The 20138-nt window shown below is 45.6% G+C and overlaps 1 protein-coding gene across 1 annotated transcript in view; it reads left to right on the forward strand.

The window, feature by feature from the left end:
- The window catches only part of LOC146869633 (putative E3 ubiquitin-protein ligase MARCHF10), a 461326-nt gene that overhangs the window by 56411 nt on the left and 384777 nt on the right, over window positions 1-20138 (forward strand). The window contains exon 2 of the mRNA XM_085608984.1: window positions 14323-14429. Coding sequence (XP_085465110.1) covers window positions 14343-14429 — 87 coding nt within the window. The 5' untranslated portion in view covers window positions 14323-14342. The remainder of the gene's footprint in view (window positions 1-14322; window positions 14430-20138) is intronic.

The raw sequence follows: 20138 nt of genomic DNA on the forward strand, positions 1-20138 counted from the left end.
GCCCGCAATGTACTGCTGATGACGTCACATATTACATCACTCATGACATGGTCAGTGACATCACTCATGACATCACTGATGACATCTCAATGTAGGAGTTCGTGCTGGGGTAGTGTTTTAGAGTGTAGGGTAGTGCAGTGGTGTTTGGGTAGTGTTGGGGGTCGTGCTGGGGGTAGTGCTTTAGGGTTTAGGGTAGTTCAGTGTTGTTTGGGTTTGTTTGTGTACTGGAAGGGTTCTTGCTGAGGGTAGTGATTTAGAGTTTAGGGTAGTGCAGTGGTGTTTGAGTAGTGTAGGGGGTCGTGCTGGGGTAGTGTTTTTGGGTTTAGGGCAGTGCAGTGCAGTGGTGTTTGGGTAGTGTAGGGGGTCGTGCCGGGGGAGTGTTTTAGGGTTTACGGCAGTGCAGTGGTGTCTGTGTAGTGTAGGGGGTTGTGCTGGGGGTAGTGATTTAGAGTTTAGGGTAGTGCAGTGGTGTTTGTGTAATGTAGGGGTTCGTGCTGGGGTAGTGTTTTAGAGTGTAGGGTAGTGCAGTGGTGTGTTTTTGGGTAGTGTTGGGGGTCGTGCTGGGGTTGTGCTTTAGGGTTTAAGGTAGGGCAGTGTTGTTTGTGTTCTGGAGGGGTTCTTGCTGAGGGTAGTGATTTAGAGTTTAGGGTAGTGCAGTGGTGTTTGAGTAGTGTAGGGGGTCGTGCTGGGGGTAGTGTTTTCGGGTCTAGGGCAGTGCAGTGCAGTGCACCATGTAGGACAGGAGGAAGAGGATAGGGGCATGGCATGTGGACAGGCAGGGTGGAAGTGGCAGGGACAGGTTACAGTCATCTGACAATGCTAGGCAGGTGGGAGGGGAGTGGCAGCTCAACAGAACACTCAGAGTAGATAGGAGTGGCAGGTCCATGGAACATGGTGGGCAAAAAGGATGGAGCAGGGGCATGCACAAAGACATCGGAGGGCAGGGGGAAGGAGAATAGGGGCAGCAAGCTAAGCACAATGGCTAAGCAGGAGGTCAATGATGGGCCATAGAATTGGGCAATGGAGGGCAGGAGGAGTGGACTTGTACATCATGCTAAATGGAGGGCAGTGGCAGCACATCAGACCATGCATGGCAGGAGGGAGGAGGCTAGTCCATGGATTCAGACAACAGAGGATAGGGAGGAGGTGGATGGGGCAGCAAGCTAACTGTTCAGAGAAGGTGGGTATTAGGAACTTTATTGTTTTTAAAATGTGTGTCTGTGCGAACTACTTAAAATATGAACAAGTATGCAGCATAATCTCACTTTTATTCAAGATGAAGAGGACGTTTGTGACTGTGACTCCGGGCTCACTTGACAGAAACACCCCCTGACCCTCCACCCCCCATCGCAAAATGTAATGCCCGTGAAAAGGGTAGGTGGACGCAGTGTTATATAGAACATAATCCTGAGAGCACTATTGAAAATGAAAACTAGATATAGTCTATTGTATAAACTATGCACCAAAAAGTGTGATATAAGATGAACCGGGGCGTGAAATAAAATTTGCAATACATTGTGCGCAATGACAGATTTATTGGAGAGTGCGAGATAGCATAGGCACTAGCGCACGCTATGCGATATGCGCCTTGGAGTGTAATATGCACAGGGCAGTGTTGTGTAACCTAACTAGTCTCTAAAGTTGTAATATAAAATATGTTCTGGGGAATGTAACGTTGCATATGCACTGTGACAAAGAGATGGATCCCAGATTGTAATATATATGGCATAGCGCTGTGCGTAATAACATAGGCATTGAGGAAGGCACGTTAGATGGGGCAATATAACCCGTGCGAAGGCAAGTGTGGCATGACATATTCACAGGGTGGTGTTACAGTGCACATGGGCTAGAGAGTGTCATAGCATACGCACTAGCTGGTGGAATACAACACAGAGGTGTGTGGCACTCAGCGGGCACTGGTGGGTGTAACACAGCATTGGGCTCAGCCAGGAGCACGCTGTGACTCTCAAGTGAGGTTCGTCTCCTTTCCAGAGAGTAAAATAAAAAGTATTTTCCAGAGAGTAAAATAAAAAGTATTACACATTCTGCGGTGGATGTGTGTTTTATTAACCGTGAGGGGGGTTTCTTGCATAGTTTGGTCCAATTTTTGTCGAATCCCCTTTGAATGGCTTGGTGTGCGTGTGTATTAATTGTGCCCGTCAATAGCTACCCATGTTTGTATGAATAAACGACAAGGGTGTCTACTTGGAGAGTACCCACAGGCAGGGGCGCCGGGATTAGGCACGGTAGGGCGTCAGACACGTCAGAGCTTCACTAGCGGTGTAAATACATTCCACGTGGATTCATTGTATGCATAGTTGCCTTTTAATGAATATCACGCAAATCGTCATGGTGATAGGTACATACGGTTTGTCCAGCATGTCCTAGGTGTTTCTATAAATATACATATTTTTTGAAATAATAAAAAACAAAGGCCGACCCCGGGGGATGGGGTCCCTGGGGCCATAAGTGGCCTGAGGAGGGGGGCAACGCAGCCCCCCTCCTAAAGAATAAAAAAAAAAAAAAGGCCATGACCCGGGGGTTGGAGTCCCCGGGGCCAATTAAGGCCTTGGGAGGGCCAAATTAATTTTTTTCAACAAAAATAATTAGGGTGCAGGCCCTGGGGGATGGGGTCCCCAGGGCCAATACATTAGAAAAATAAGGGGGGCCACACAGCCCTCCTTCTTAAAAAAATAAAATAAATAAAAGACCGGCATCACGCCGGAGGCCACTCCCCCTCCTTGCAGCACTCTGCAAACGCGCCCCCTGGCCAGTTGTAAGTTGGGGAATTAATTCCCCTTCAATACTGAGGGTCCCTGAGGGCCAACTCGCCCAACAGGTATCTCCAGTATGCGCCAGGGAGCTGCGTTGCAGACAGGTGTTCTGAGGCCACGCCCCTTTTTACACCTCTATGCAACGCAGCTCTGTGGCGCTTACTGGAGGTACCTAGTGGGCTAGTTTGACCCTAGGGACCCTTAGGATTCAAGGGGACTTAATCTCTCAACTTAGAACGGCCACAGGGTGCGTTTACACAGTGGTGAAGGGAGGGGATGGGGCCTGAGGTGACGTGTGTAAACACGCCCTGTGGCTCATTTTAAGTTGGGGAAATAATTCCCTTTCAATCCTGAGGGACCCTGGGGGCCAATTAGCCCAGCAGGTGCTTCCAGTAAGCGCCACTGCTCTGCGTTGCAGAGAGGTGGTGCAGGCCGTGCCCCTTTTTACACCTCTCTTCAGTGGCGCTTAGTGGACGTACCTAGTGAGCTATTTTGCCCCTAGGGACCCTCCGGATTCAAGGGGACTTAATCTCCCAACTTAAAAAACGGCCACAGGGCGTGTTTACACAGTGGGGAAGGGAGGGGATGGGGCCTGAGTTAACGTGTGCAAACACGCCCTATAGCGCGTTTTAAGTTGGGGAAATAATTCCCCTTCAATCCTGAGGGCCCCTGGGGGCTAACTAGCCCACCAGGTGCTTCAAGTAAGCGCCACTGAGCTGCGTTGCAGAGAGGTGGTCCAGGCCGTGCCACTTTTTACACCTCTCTGCAACGCAGCTCTGCGGCGCTTACTGGAGGTACCTAGTGGGCTAGTTGGACCCTAGGGACCCTCAGGATTCAAATGAACTTAATCTCCCAACTAAAAACGGCCTCAGGGCGTGTTTACACAGTGGTGAAGGGAGGGGACGGGGCCTGAGTTAACGTGTGCAAACAAGCCCTGTGTCGCGTTTTAAGTTGGGGAAATAATTCCCCTTCAATCCTGAGGGACCCTGGGGCCAACTAGCCCACCAGGTGCTTCCAGTAAGCGCCACTGCGCTGCGTTGCAGAGAGGTGGTCTAGACCGTGCCCCTTTTTACATCTCTCTGCAATGCCGCTCTGTGGCCCCTAGGGACCCTCAGGATTCAAGGGGACTTAATCTCATAACTTAAAACGGCCACAGGGCGTATTTACACAGTGGGAAAGGGAGGGGACGGGGCCTGAGGTGACGTGTGCAAACACGCCCTGTGGTGCGTTTTAAGAGGTAGTTTTAATCCCCTGCCCTATTATATACTAGGGGCTTACAGAGGAGGTCATGCTAATCACAGGGGGACCCCAACGCATAGTGTTCCCTAGTGTATATAGGTGTTTTCACTGTATTCTGAGTGTCTTTTAACATAGCACTGGCTCTAGGACTGGTTAGTCAGACTCAGTTACCACCAGTATCCGTCTGAAAAAGTTGAGGGTCCAGGATGATTTTGCAACAAGGCTTCTTTCTGCTCTTCTGTTTGTTCTTTCTGCACGTTATCCTTCTTCCTGCACTTTTCTTCGTCTTTGAGGACTTCTATTGCTTCTTTCTGCATTTCTTTTTTTTTCTTTCTGTGCGTTTTTTCTTCTTTCTTCACATGTCCTATCTCTGTAGGCATAGTTAGAAATTAGCATTTAAAAAACCTTTGAAATTCACTGAAAAAACCATAGGTTTCAGGCACGTTATAGTTAGGAATTAGCATTTAAAAAACCTTAGAAATTCACTGAAAAAACCATAGGTTTCAGGGGTGTTATAGTTAGCTGGACTTTTCACTCGTACAAAACCATTGAAATTCCCCCGTTATAGTTAGTTCAGCTAACTATAACCCGCGCGCCCGCAATGTACTGCTGATGACGTCATATATTACATCACTCATGACATGGTCAGTGACATCACTCATGACATCACTGATGACATCTCAATGTAGGAGTTCGTGCTGGGGTAGTGTTTTAGGGTGTAGGGTAGTGCAGTGGTGTTTGGGTAGTGTTGGGGGTCGTGCTGGGGGTAGTGCTTTAGGGTTTAGGGTAGTTCAGTGGTGTTGGTGTTGTTTGTGTACTGGAGGTGTTCTTGCTGAGGGTAGTGATTTAGAGTTTAGGGTAGTGCAGTGGTGTTTGAGTAGTGTAGGGGGTCGTGCTGGGGTAGTGTTTTCGGGTTTAGGGCAGTGCAGTGCAGTGGTGTTTGGGTAGTGTAGGGGGTCGTGCCGGGGGAGTGTTTTAGGGTTTACGGCAGTGCAGTGGTGTCTGTGTAGTGTAGGGGTCATGCTGGGGGTAGTGTTTTAGGGTTTAGGGTAGTACAGTGGTGTTTGTGTAGGGGGTCGTGCTGGGGGTTGTGTTTTAGTGTTTAGGGTAGTGCATTGGTGTTTGCGTAGTGTAGGGGGTTGTGCTGGGGGTAGTGATTTAGAGTTTAGGGTAGTGCAGTGGTGTTTGTGTAATGTAGGGGTTCGTGCTGGGGTAGTGTTTTAGAGTGTCGGGTAGTGCAGTAGTGTTTTTTGGGTAGTGTTGGGGGTCGTGTTGGGGGTAGTGCTTTAGGGTTTAGGGTAGGGCAGTGTTGTTTGTGTACTGGAGGGGTTCTTGCTGAGGGTAGTGATTTAGAGTTTAGGGTAGTGCAGTGCTGTTTGAGTAGTGTAGGGGGTCGTGCTGGGGGTAGTGTTTTCGGGTTTAGGGCAGTGCAGTGCAGTGGTGTTTGGGTAGTGTAGGGGGTCATGCTGGGGGTAGTGTTTTAGGGTTCACGGCAGTGCAGTGGTGTTTGGGTAGTCTAGGGGTTGTGTGGGGGCTAGATTTAGGGTTTAGGGTAGCGCAGTGTTGTTTGTGTAGTGTAGGGGGTCATGCTGGGGGTATATTTAGGGTTTAGGGTAGCGCAGTGGCGTTAGTGTAGTGTAGGGGGTCGTGCTGGGGGTAGTGTTTTAGGGTTTCGGGTAGTACAGTGGTGTTTGGGTAGTGCAGGGGGTCGTGCTGGGGGTAGTGTTTTAGGGTTTAGGGTAGTGCAGTAGGGTAGTGCAGTGGTGTTTGTGTAGTTTAGGGGGTCAGGCTGGGGGTAGTGTTTTAGGGTTTAGGGTACTGCAGTTGTGTTTGGGTAGTGTAGGGTGTACTGCTGGGGGTAGTGCTTTAGGGTTTAGGGTAGTGCTGTGTGGTTTGTGTAGTATGGGGGTCATGCTGGGAGTAGTGTTTTAGGGTTGAGGGTAGCGCAGTGGTGTTTGTGTAGTGTAGGGGGTCATGCTGGGGGTATATTTAGGGTTTAGGGTAGCGCAGTGGCGTTAGTGTAGTGTAGGGGGTCGTGCTGGGGGTAGTGTTTTAGGGTTTCGGGTAGTACAGTGGTGTTTGGGTAGTGCAGGGGGTCGTGCTAGGGGTAATGTTTTAGGGTTTAGGGTAGTGCAGTTGGTTTGGGTAGTGTAGGGGGTTGTGCTAGGGGTAGTGTTTAAGGGTTTACGGTAGTGCAGTGGTGTTTGAGTAGTGTCGGGGGTCATGCTGAGTGTAGTGTTTTAGGGTTTAGGGTAGTGCAGTGGTGTTTGTGTAGGGTGTCATGCTGGGGGTAGTGTTTTGGGGTTTAGGGTAGTGCAGTGGTGTTTGTGTAGTATAGCTTGTCGTGCTGGTGGTAGTGTAGGGGGTCGTGTTTTAGGGTAGTGCAATGGTATTTGGGTAGTGGAGGGGTTCATGCTGGGGGTAGTGTTTTAGGGTTTAGGGTAGTGCAGTGGTGTTTGGGTAGTGTAGGGGAGTCGTGCTGGGGGTAGTGTTTTAGGGTGTAGGATAGTGGAGTTGTGTTTGTGTAGTGTAGGGTGTTGTGCTGGGGGTAGTGTTTTAGGGTTTATGTTAGTGCAGTGGTGTTTGGGTAGATCGACAACAATAGATCTCGCCAAGTGCGTAGCGCATGCGCTGTGTCGCTAGGCGAGACCTAAAAGCATTGCACGTAGATGGCTGCCAACACTTTCTGGATTGAAGTGTTGTCAGCCAATTAGAGCCAAGCTTGTGCTTCTGTAGTTAGGTCCCGCTCAGATATATAAACACATTTTTCCTTTAATATCTCAAAAACTACTGAACGGATTTACACCATTTTAAAAAAAGGTCTCTTTCTGAACCAAGGGCTACCTTTTTGCCAAATTTGGTTTAATTCCGTTCCGCAGTATCAGCTGTAACCGTGTCTAAAGTTTCCTAAGGGAAATTGATTTTCCGACCTCTATTTTTTTAATTTTTCAGGAACTACTGAATGGATTAACTCCATTTAAAAAAAAAAGGTCTCTTTCTGAAACAAGGGCTACCTTTTTGGCAAATTTGTGTCATTCCATTCAGCAGTTCGAGTTGTAGCCGTGTCTAAAGTTTCCTATGAGAATGAACATGGAGAAAACACGTTTTGAGACCACCCTTTTTTCTCGGCCCCCGCTTGGCGAATCACCCCGAAACTTTCTGGATAGGAGCTGACCGGAGCACCCCACAAGTTTTGAAAATTTTGCGTAGATTCGTCATCCGGCGCCAACGTTATTGGGAAAACAAAAAAACGCTTTTCCTATGGAAACTAGGTCCTAACTATATCTATCTACTGGCGACTGCCAGTAGATAATATATATATATTTGCTGTTCATTTATGCTGTCAGCGTGCTGCCATTAAAATTAGTGAAATATTCATATTCCAGTGGCTTTCTTCTAATGGGTATCCTGCATGATTTGGATTTACAGGCGGCTGTTCCTGGTCGCGAAGATAGCCCACCGCTGATCAGCGGGTCCTGCCAGGCTCCTACTGGCGTCTTGCATTTGGGAAGGAAGGTGAGCTGGCGCTAATGCGGGGTAGTGCCCGCTCTTTTCACCATGTCAGCAATGAAGCAGGGCAGCTGACTGAATTTTAAGTGACTTCGACCCACTTGGAACAATAACAATGGTTTTAATTTCTGAATGAAAAGCGCACCCACTGCGGATTTGATTTGAACTGCGTTATCCAGAAGGCCGTGCAGTTGACCACGCCTTTCCAGGCAGGTGATGCATATAGACTGTGCGTGTGCACTGGCGCTTTTGCTCAGTCAACCGAACACCACTGATGAAGAGAGCAGGGAGCTCTCGAAACGCGTTTGGTGCACGAATTGTTGGAGTTATTTGCTGTTCATTTATGCTGTCAGCGTGCTGCCATTAAAATTAGTGAAATATTCATATTCCAGTGGCTTTCTTCGAATGGGTATCCTGCATGATTTGGATTTACAGGCGGCTGTTCCCGGTCACGAAGATAGCCCACCGCTGATCAGCGGGTCCTGCCAGGCTCCTACTGGCGTCTTGCATTTGGGAAGGAAACTGAGCTGGCGCTAATGCGGGGTAGCGCCCGCTCTTTTCACCATGTCAGCAATGAAGCAGGGCAGCTGACTGAATTTTAAGTGACTTCGACCCACTTGGGACAATAACAATGGTTTTAATTTCTGAATGAAAAGCGCACCCACTGCGGATTTGATTTGAACTGCATTATCCAGAAGGCCGTGCAGTTGACCACGCCTTTCCAGGCAGGTGATGCATATAGAATGTGCGTGTGCACTGGCGCTTTTGCTCAGTCAACCGAACACCACTGAAGAAGAGAGCAGGGAGCTCTCGAAACGCATTTGGTGCACGAATTGTTGGAGTTATTTGCTGTTCATTTATGCTGTCAGCGTTCTGCCATTAAAATTAGTGAAATATTCATATTCCAGTGGCTTTCTTCGAATGGGTATCCTGCATGATTTGGATTTACAGGCGGCTGTTCCCGTTCGCGAAGATAGCCCACCGCTGATCAGCGGGTCCTGCCAGGCTCCTACTGGCGTCTTGCATTTGGGAAGGAAGGTGAGCTGGCGCTAATGCGGGGTAGCGCCCGCTCTTTTCACCATGTCAGCAATGAAGCAGGGCAGCTGACTGAATTTTAAGTGACTTCGACCCACTTGGGACAATAACAATGGTTTTAATTTCTGAATGAAAAGCGCACCCACTGCGGATTTGATTTGAACTGCATTATCCAGAAGGCCGTGCAGTTGACCACGCCTTTCCAGGCAGGTGATGCATATAGAATGTGCGTGTGCACTGGCGCTTTTGCTCAGTCAACCGAACACCACTAAAGAAGAGAGCAGGGAGCTCTCGAAACGCGTTTGGTGCACGAAATGTTGGAGTTATTTGCTGTTCATTTATGCTGTCAGCGTGCTGCCATTAGAATTAGTGAAATATTCATATTCCAGTGGCTTTCTTCGAATGGGTATCCTGCATGATTTGGATTTACAGGCGGCTGTTCCCGGTCGCGAAGATAGCCCACCGCTGATCAGCGGGTCCTGCCAGGCTCCTACTGGCGTCTTGCATTTGGGAAGGAAGGTGAGCTGGCGCTAATGCGGGGTAGCGCCCGCTCTTTTCACCATGTCAGCAATGAAGCAGGGCAGCTGACTGAATTTTAAGTGACTTCGACCCACTTGGGACAATAACAATGGTTTTAATTTCTGAATGAAAAGCGCACCCACTGCGGATTTGATTTGAACTGCATTATCCAGAAGGCCGTGCAGTTGACCACGCCTTTCCAGGCAGGTGATGCATATAGACTGTGCGTGTGCACTGGCGCTTTTGCTCAGTTAACCGAACACCACTGAAGAAGAGAGCAGGGAGCTCTCGAAACGCGTTTGGTGCACGAATTGTTGGAGTTATTTGCTGTTCATTTATGCTGTCAGCGTGCTGCCATTAAAATGAGTGAAATATTCATATTTCAGTGGCTTTCTTCGAATGGGTATCCTGCATGATTTGGATATATATATATATGTGTATATATATATATATATATATATATATATATATGTGTATATATATATATATATATATATATATATATTACCTACTGGCGGTTGCCAGTAGGTAGTTATAGTTAGGACCCTGTTTCCATAGGAAAACCGCAACATTCTATTTTGAATAACTTTGGCGCCGGTCGACGAATCCTCGCCAAATTTTCAAAATAGGTGGGGCGCTGCGCTCGGCTCCTACCCTGAAAGTCTCGGGGGGATTCGTCAAGCGGGGGCTGAGATAAAAGGGGGGTCCCAAAACGCGTTTTTCCCATGCATTTTTCCATAGGACCTTTAGACACAGCTACAGCCCAAACGGCTGAACAGAGTTAAATGAAATTTGGCAGAGAGGTAGTCCTCAGGTCAAGGAAGTGCCTTTTGTAGGTTTGGTGTAAATCTGTTCAGTAGATTCTGAGAAAATAGCCTTTAAATCAATATATATATCTGAGCCAGCTTACGGTGCGCTTACGGTGCGCTTACCGTACGCGTACGGTGACGTGCGCGAGCGCGTTTCTGATTGGCCGTTAGATCTTAGTAAACATTCGAATCGGTCGAAACCAGGAAGCGGCGGCCGCCATTTTCTTTCTCGCACTCTGACAGGGGATTGAAAAACAAAGGGCAAAAACATGTAAAAGGGCTGTTTAGACAGCTCCCAAGCACCTAGCCATGTTGAGGTAGTCCCCAACGATCTCCCAAGGCAAGAAAGGCAATTTTAATTTTTTCGAAAATGTTGCCGATTACGCTTACCGTACGCGTACGGTAAAAATTTTTAAAAAATAAAATAAAGTATCCACACTCTCCCCACCCCATGTGCAAATGGTCCCCGAAGGGCACCATTTGTGCATGGCATATAAGACTCAAGAAAAAGTAATATATTATCTGTCACAAAGATGCTCATCATATGTCCTCCATGTGCGCACGGTGCGCGAAGCGCATCGTGCGTTCATGGCCCATCTAGTGTAACGTGGGCACGCGGTGTGCGAAGCGCACCGCGTGCTCACTGTGCGTGCACGGTGCGCGAAGCGCACCGTGCGCGCACGGAACGAACTGCGTTAAGTGAGCGCGCACGCCACGAATGGCGTAAAGTAACTTAGCATTTAAAAAAACTTACAAATTCACTGAAAAAACCATAGGTTTCACACACGTTATAGTTAGGAATTAGCATTTAAAAAACCTTGCAAATTCACTGAAAAAACCATAGGTTTCACACATGTTATAGTTAGCTGGACATTTTACTGATAAAAAACCAATGAAATTCCACGTTATAGTTAGTGCAGGCAACTATAACTCACGCAACCGCAATCCTCTGCTGATGACATATGTGTCTTTATGAAAAAAAAATATTTGTAATATATGTATAGCTAAAATTTAATGGAAGAAGACATGGGCAAATAAGTGTCTAAATACAGTATTAGCATCAGCAGAGGATTGAGGTTGCGTGAGTTATAGTTGCCTGCACTAACTATAACGTGGAATTTCATTGGTTTTTTATCAGTAAAATGTCCAGCTAACTATAACATGTGTGAAACCTATGGTTTTTTCAGTGAATATATATATATATACATACATGCACACGCACACACACACACCCTAATAACGCACGTCATTCATGATGTCCCAGGACAGACTGCCCCAGTACTAGAAACAACAATTCATATAGAACCACACCTGCAGTGCCCTGTGCTACAAAGGTCATTACAATGATACACAACTATGCCAGTGCTTCTCGCCTTGTCTTGTAGCAATTCCTGCCATTCCATTATGAAATCCCACACATAGCTTGACCACTGTAAATCAGGTAAGTAGAGCTGGCCTCTTTTTTAACAGTGCTAGGTTGCCAACTTTCCTGGACTACTGACTTCAGTGGGACCCTTGGATATTATGGGTAGTGGATATTTGGAGGGGTTCTACCACATATTATCACCATGCACTAATATTTACTCTACAATATCGACTAGCAATACATCATCAAATTAAGTAGATGTGAACCTAAAACTGGTGAATCTGTACTTCGCTGTATGCTTACCTTGACAAAAGGCCTATTTGATAGTTTGGCGAATGGGTACTCCATCACAAATGTGATGTACATATTGACCATCATTTTGCAAGTACATAATGCACTTGTAATATGGTGGTCAGGATAGCCATCATGTTTGTGATGGATTATCCGCCCTTGAAATAGTGAAGTGTGCAAAAAGAATAACTTGGCTATCCAATTTGGAGTATAATCGTATCAAATGCCCCGGAACAGTAATCAATCAAGATTACTGCCTAGTAACCACTGGCCTGGGAAAAAGGTCTGAGAAGGGAAAGTCTATTTGAGTATGGTCCTTGCCACTGACGTTTTTGGCTAACTGATGTTTCAACCACGATTATAAAACTTTGTGTGCTGGAAGCTAACCATTCTCATTACAGATTTGCTTAATCCTGGCTGCTTTACCCTATTTATTAATAGTTCTTCTCTGCTCTTATGAATTATAGCTAGTCATTCCTGGCCATGTCACATTAGGGGATATATATCCAGTAATGAGTGTAAAATGTACCTGATTTAAGTGCTAAGGATTAAAGAACTCCATTGTTTAGGACATTGAGGTCACATCATTTGCTCTATTGATTGTATCTTTAATAGCAAGATCCTAAAACAACCAGAACAGTTCAATGGTTAGAGTGTGACTATGCTTGTCTACGTCTTTAGCAGTGTATGTGGAGGAAGAGTTGTTCTCCTCCCAGAGATTCAGTGGGTTTAGTACTGCTCACTCCAGATTAAAGCACTTGTTTCTATATTTCAGAGTTCTGCACAGCATAAGTCTACCTCAAAATGCAAATAGTGATCACGCTTGCTGCTGGGGATAACTTGTGTTGACTATTGACCTCTCTTATGATCGTATTAGCTTCATGGTTATTTGCCACCTTGAAAACACTAGGAAGAGCATACAGTGAGGGCTGACCTCCCCCGGCATATGTGGTATTATCACTACACCTGTACTACAAGAAAACTGCGGGTGCAATCCACAGAGGATAGCAGCTCACCAGGGCCTGACAGTGAAACAGTGGTTAAGGAGAAATGTGGTTAGATGTAGTGATAAAAAGGGATGGAAAGGAACAAGATAGAATCATCACTGCATGAAAAAATAATAATAAACGTATAGAAGAATGGGGGAATGCATCAGTTGCCGTCACATATGTGGGTGCATCACCCACTTACAGATGTCTCCGATTACCTGGGATTTCTTTCAGCACGTAATGGACATTTGCAAGGCCGTCCATGTCTGGAGCCATAGGTTACATGGTGGTCTTACACACAGGTGATGCCAATGAAACTGATAATTATTTAGCATTCCTTAAGCAGGCATTCAGTCTGATGCCATTTTAAGAGGTGCTGTCACTTCTCAATGATGTCCCTGATGGTGGCGATGGCAGAGCTGAAGCCATCAGAAAGATTTCAACATATATATGTGAAGTGCACCGCACAAACCGCATCACAAATGTTAGTCCAATCTCGTCATATGTCATCCAAAGTAATCTTTATTTTTCTTAGAAATGGAACAGAACAGCCAACGCATTTTGTTCACTACATGTGAACTTCATCAGGGCTTGAATTTTGACCTTCAATATATATGTGTTATCGGTATGATATTCCAATATGTATAATATACTTCAATTAATTGAATCCTCAAATTTAAGGGCGAGTGTGTTTCATCATCATGAAGAGGAAATGAGACACCTTAATTTTGTTTTTATAGAGTTTTATATAGCGCAAACTAAACCCGAGACATCTGGTATCAGAGCGAGCACCAGTTTCATTACAGAAGGACACATTCATTTTTGTTAGGCAAGGTGAGATTAAGGGCCTTATGTAGGTAAATTACATTTACCGATTCTTAAATACCGAATTTTACCGATTCGGTATTTATGAATCGGTAAATGTAATGTAGGTAAAAAAATACCGATTCGGTAAGTGTCGGTATTTTAGAATCGGTATTTACCGATTCGGTAATGGTAACCTGTATCTCATTGATACCTATGGGCCAGGAGGCCCATAGGAATCAATGGGAAGCCAGTAACCATTACCGAATCGGTAAATACCGAATCGGTAATGGGGGGAGCTCAATCAAGGGTGGCAGGGTGTCACATTGACACCCTGTTGCACCCCTGATTCCTGCATGTGTGCACATGTGGCACACATACATGCCCTGAGGGCATGTGTGTCTGCCACATTGCACACATCTAAGGGCCAAATAATGCATTAACAGAGACATTCGTCATTTACCACCAACTTTCAGTTGGTGGTAAATAACGAATCCCCACACCCACCACACACTCCCCCTACATCTCATTTCTGTATTCGGTATTTACCGAATCGGTAAAATTACCGATTCGGTAATTTTACCGATTCGGTAAATTACCGAATGCAGAAATGATCCCCCTACATCTCAAAAGCCTAAATACCGGTCGGTAACGGTATAATTACCGAAAATCGGCCGTTACCGACCGGTATTGGGCTACCTACATATGGCCCTAAGTGATTTGCCCAGAATCACAGGATGTTGAGCGTCGTTGCCGAGACTCGAACCCGGTTCCCCAGCTTTGAGGTCGACCGCGACATCCTCTCCCCGTGCTATGTGCTGTGTTCAAGCTCACGAGTCGGCTTCTCTCAGTGAGCTTAGTAATATGATATGGGAACACATAGGTGAGCGTATGGGCCTTCCAGGCTACATTTAGAGTTTTGCTGTACATCTGCTGGCCTGTCCTCGTCAGTAGTTGAAAGCTTTGATTGTGTTATTTTATTCTAGGTTAAAGACTAGCAGTTATCATGTATGAAACATGGGAGAGACCGAAAGCCATCACCAACAGTCGCCACATGCTGGATGTGCAGCACAGGATTGATTCCGAGTATCAGGTACTGAATCAGGTAGAGCTCATTCCCTTGTGTTTCACCAATCAGAGGTCTCCTGTATATAGGGATTTATGTCTGCTGCCAACAGCACTTACCTTGACTGAGAGCCTCAAATATTAAGAAGCAAGCACAAGGTAATGGAGATGACTATGCATTGCCAGTAAACCATTCAGAGCTACATGGTGGTGTGAACTGAGAGACAACCATTTACCTGAACAACTGTGTATATGAATGTCATTAAGGTTTACATTTCAAAATATTCATAAAAGTACAAAAAAATAAACACCCCCATCTGTATCTTTTATTTACCATCAAGGTTTATCTTCTTCAGAAGCAAAGTAGACTGGGAGATGGGGGGATTGCCGACACTCCCAAAAGCCTATAGACTGCATCTCTAGGTCGCCACCCAAGTGTGACTCATTGGTCATGGCTGCCTGATAGCCACCTAGCCGTTGTAGAAGTTCACCTAGAACTCCTGAGGACGAAGCAATTTTTTTGCTTTTTTATCCCCTGTGATTTGGACCATCCAAGACTGATGCACGTATATCTGCCACAGCCCTCGTGTGCTTCTGTTACAATGTGCCATTCTTCTCTGATGTGGCAACCCTACTGGGACCAGAAGTGTATTATGTTATGGTATGTTAGAATATTTCTAAAGCGCAACGTATACCCTAGGGTGTCTTGGCTCTAGCTTAGCAGAGAGCACAGCAGGAACTGTAAGTGATTAGTTGATGAAAAGCCAGGCTTTAAGGAGTTTTCTGAACACCTGTAAAGATGGGGCAGTATAGGTAAGAGATTCCACTGTTAAGTTGCTCTGGAGATGAAGCTGCTTCCTCCCCATTTAGTTTTCTTGAACCTGAAAGTGGTAACTTTATAAGTTTCCTTTGATCTGAGGTTCCTGCTGGGTTCATACCAGGAGATAGCTTGTTTCAGAAATTCTGGTCCTGTATCATGCAAGGCCTTAAAGGTTAGGCACAAGGCTTTAAATTTAATAACCGTCAGCTAGTGCAGATCTTTGATGGCTTCAGAGACAGAATGATGTTACGGGAGGCCAAAGAGTAATCTGACGGCAGAATTTTATAAGACCTTCAATTTCTTAACATATTGTTCCTGTAGATTGATGTATAGACCATTACAATAATCCATCTTGGTTTCTTGGAGTTTAGAGGGAGATAGTGGAGAATCTTTTTTATGATTCTGAGAGTGTTGAAATAAGAGGATATAACAGCGTTAGCTTGCTTACTTAAGTTGAACTTGTTATCTAGTACCACCCCAATCCACTTGAGTTCAGCTGCATGTAATGCCACCCGACTGGTATTCGGCACTTGCTACATAAGAAATGCCTGGGGGTGGTGGTGGTGGGGGGGGGGGGGATTTGGGAGTTTCTGACCTCCTGCAGGAAAAAGGCAAGACAATGCAGTAATCTATAGCTCGTATCCCGGCGAAGACTAATGGTGGGTAATAATAAAGGTGAATTACTTCACAAGTAGGGACCCTGGGACGCGAGCGAACCTCAATGATACCTATTTACTGATGTAATTGCACTGCTGATTGTAAGATGCCAAGAGTAATTGTTTCATAAAATGTGTTAAAAAAAACAAATCAAGTACCACCCCAAGACTCTTGACCTTTGAGGTAGGCATTGGGAGTGTGCCCACTTCCGATTGCCAACTTGATAGAGTCCGGAATTGAGGATTGTTTCCAGAGAGGATGATCTCTGTTTTATCTGTGTTCAGTATCAGGCAATGCTTACCCATCCAACAATGGTGAAGCTGAGAGCTAGTGTAGTTAATATAATTATAGGCAGATAACAAAAGTTCTGTGTCATCTGCGTATGAGGTGAGTGAGAAGCCAAAGGATCGAATCAGAGGAGCGAGTTCTGTAACATATAAGTTAAAAAGAGTGGGGCTGAGTGATGACCCCTGCGCGACTCCACAAGGAAGAGAGAAGATGTTAGAGCTGAAACTGTCTAGCACCACAGTGTTTTCCCTGTCCTTTAGAAAGCATTTAAGTAGTTCCAGGGCTGTACTTTTTATGCCTTATGTCTCCAATACAAAATCTTTAAACCTTTCAGGAGACTTCCTGACATGATTATCAGATTTAATCCTTGAGGCCACGCTTTCAAGTGCACCATTTCCACAATGAATTTCACATGACTGCACCTCTCCTCCATTTTTACATTTAGCCACCCTCCTGATATTACATACCTTTCCGTCTTGTGTGACCACACTTTTTTATTGACTCTGATTACTTTCATAGCATGTACAAATTTGGGCTCACTCTTAGACAACACACCTGGACTGCGTACCCTGACCCAGTTACCAACCACAAAGTCAGGTACCTTATTGTTCCATTTGGAATAATACACCAGTTTGGCCTTATCTTGCTTATTTTCTACATTTTCCTCCTCTTTGGCTACTTCCTCACCCTTATCTAAATGCCTCCTTTTGAACCACCAAGGACACAGTTTAGTTACAGGATCTCTATCTTTAAGTAATTTTGAAAGGACTAACTTCAGTTGTGGCATGTGTCATGATGTGATATAACCACAATTTCTCTCTGAGTTTCTCGTTCCACTCACCACCAAAATCACGTGCCCACAAGTTGCTCTGCTTTAAGACACAGTTGAAACGCTCCACTTGACCATTCCCACTAGGTTCATAAATAGCAGTAGTCACATGCCGTACATTACAAAAGCCATGAAATTTTCTGTGATTTAAGTTGCACCCCATTATCAGTTACAAGGATTTCCGGCACACCTTCTCTAGCGAAAAGTTGTTTGAAAAATTCAATGACAGTCCCAGTGGTGACGTGGGATTCAAAGTTAACTTCTGGCCATTTGGAATGGTAATCCATCATTACCATGGCAAATCTACACTCATGGGGTAGAAAATAAAAAGGACCTGAGATATCGAATCCCACTTTCTGCCAAGGAAACTCGGGCCACTCAACGGGACAGAAAGTAGCCGGCGCCACTTTGAGCATTCTGTCACTGTCAATGCACACATCACACTCTCGTACAACCCTATCCACAAGTCTGTCCAATCCTGGCCACCAAAACTTAGCTCTGATAAGTCTCTTCTCTTCATGGACAACATGCCTAAATGGCCTTCATGGGCCAATTTGAAAATGCGATCTCGTAAACCCACAGGTGGAATACATTTCCCACTTTTAAATAACATATCTCCTTCAATTTCTAGCTCTTCCAAAATCCTCCAGAAGGGATATAGTTCAGCGGGAACTTCCCATCTTCTAGGCCAACCTTCACAAATTCCCTCAATTTCAAAAATAACAAATCCTCCTTCACTGCAGCTTTCCACATCTCCTCATCTACCCCTTCAAACTCCTTGGGCATAACATCAGAAATGCTAGCAACTACTTTTGTCTCGTCACCTCTCTTACTTTCCTCCCCACAGTCTCTAGAAAGCCTAGAAAGACAATCAGCAATGGCATTTCTTTTTCCTGGTACATATTCAATTTTGTAATTGTGCTCTTGAAGTCTAGACATAAGCCTGGCAATACGTGCAATGGCACAACTCCCTCACCCCCACAGGGAGATAGTACTCCGACTAATGGCTTATGGTCTGTTTCACTAAGGGTTCTTGATGCAAAAGCTACATTATACTCTTCGCTCCCACACTTCTGTGACACCACACTTCCCACTCCATAAAGGCTAGCATCTACGGTAATGATACACTCTTTCTTAAAACAAAATGGCTTAAGCGTGGGAGCTTTCACAATTTCAGATTTCACCAGCTCAAAAGGTTGTTGGTGTCTATCAGACCACTTGAACTCCACGTTCTTCCTAATTGAGTTCTCTAAGGGGTTCCATTTTAGTTGCAAAATCCTTAATAAACTTACTGTAGTACTCACGTAGTCCAGAAAATGAGAGTAACGGTTCCTTATTATTTGGCCCAGGGGCATTAGCAATGGTATCCATCAAGTAGTGCTTTGGCACAACTCCTTCCTTGGACAAGGTGTGACACAAATACTCCAAAGATTCCTTGAACAATTTGCATTTATCTTCCTTCAAATCCAACCCCTGGATACCCAACTTTTCACACACCTTCTTCAAATGTTCCAGATGCTCTTGCTTATTTTTTGAGAAAATCAGAATTTCATCTTGGAAGCACCTGACAAAATCTTTCATGCTCTTAAATATGTGAAACATTGCCTGCTGAAAAACGGATGCAGCCGAAGCTAGCCCAAGCAGCATCCTCTTGAATTGGAACAACGCTGAATTCAATCTGATGGTATGCCGAACGTAAATCTAGTGTAGAAAACACATTTGTCCCTTCTAGCATGCTAACCCGCTCATTGATGTTGAGTAGAGGATGGCGGTCAACCACTATATTGGCATTCAATGCTCTGAGGTCAATGCACAATCTCAAGAAATTATTGGCTTTGGGCGAAGAACTATGGGAGAAACCCACTCTGAAGACTCTATCTCCTCGATAATTCCCTCATCCCACATCTTCTTGAGTACATTATTGAGCTGTTCTCGTACATTAATGAGTACTCCTCTAAGCTTTTGTTTAACCGGGCTTGCCCCGCTCGTGAGTTTGATGTGGTGGAAGTATCCTTGCAACTTTCCTAACTTCTCCAAAAATACACAAGGAAAGTGTGACCTGAATCCTTCAAATTCTTATGAAACATCAACAGCTAAAACAGGCTCTCTGCTATGTGGATTTAGAATTATGCCCAGTTTCCACTGGTCCTTCCACCCTAGAACATTCACTCCTCTATTTGCTACATTAAGTTAATGTGTGCTTCCCTACTCTTAAACTCCACATCTACTTCCATAAAACCTTCCATATGAATAACGGCTCCATCAAAGCTTTGAGCCAGAATGTCAGATTCTTCCAAACCCCCAAACCCTTGATGCTACCAAACCTCTCTCTTGGACTTGGCCCTTTTGGCAGGTTCACCCCTAAACTTTTTGCCTGTCTCCTATCCTTTTCCCTGTGTAGTGCTGGTGATTTTAGGCCTCTGGGCACTTTAGCACTGTGAGCCAGTGTAAAGTGTGTGCGGTTTCTGAGTGCGTGTGGTGAGATTGGCCTGCCGTCCCATGGGAATGCATGGGGGAAATGTGTGTCCATGGTAATTCCTGGTATGAGAGGGGTGCAGGGGCGAGTTTAGTATGTATGAACTCGTGAGAATAAATGCTGCGCAATGGTGTGCAGAGATTTATGGTGACTGGTGGAGAAATGCCACTGTTAGAAGTTGGCATTTCTGTGTGATATGTGTCTGCCTGCCTAATGTGAATTCCATGTCTGGCTTGTGAGTGACAGGAGCTGAGGGGTGTGGGTGGCACCAGGAGACAGGGTGAGGCAGCCCAGTGACGAATGAAGAGATCTGCATGCAGATGGGAGGTAGGAGTTGCACCTGGGACCTGAATAGGGCTGTGCCTTCCCTCTACAATGCTGGCTTCGCCCCCTGTGGTGTGCCTGATCACTGAGCCCCCACCTGACAAAGGGGAGAGGAGCTGGGCAAAACAAAGTGCTCCAAATCCCCCCTAAACCAGTTCTCACTGGTATCCCCAAGCCCTGTGCTGTGACACAAAAGAAAAAAGGGTGTAAAAATATAGGGGCTATGACCCCATGAAAGTGTGTTTTTTTCTCCTGACTTGAGGGGGGCCTGCTGCTGTCGGGCTCCAGGAGGAACCGCCATGAGGGACTTCCTCCCTGCTGGAGGGCCCTGTGAGCTGGCCTG

Source organism: Triturus cristatus, chromosome 1_1, assembly GCF_964204655.1.
Source record: "Triturus cristatus chromosome 1_1, aTriCri1.1, whole genome shotgun sequence".
Lineage (NCBI taxonomy): Eukaryota > Metazoa > Chordata > Amphibia > Caudata > Salamandridae > Triturus > Triturus cristatus.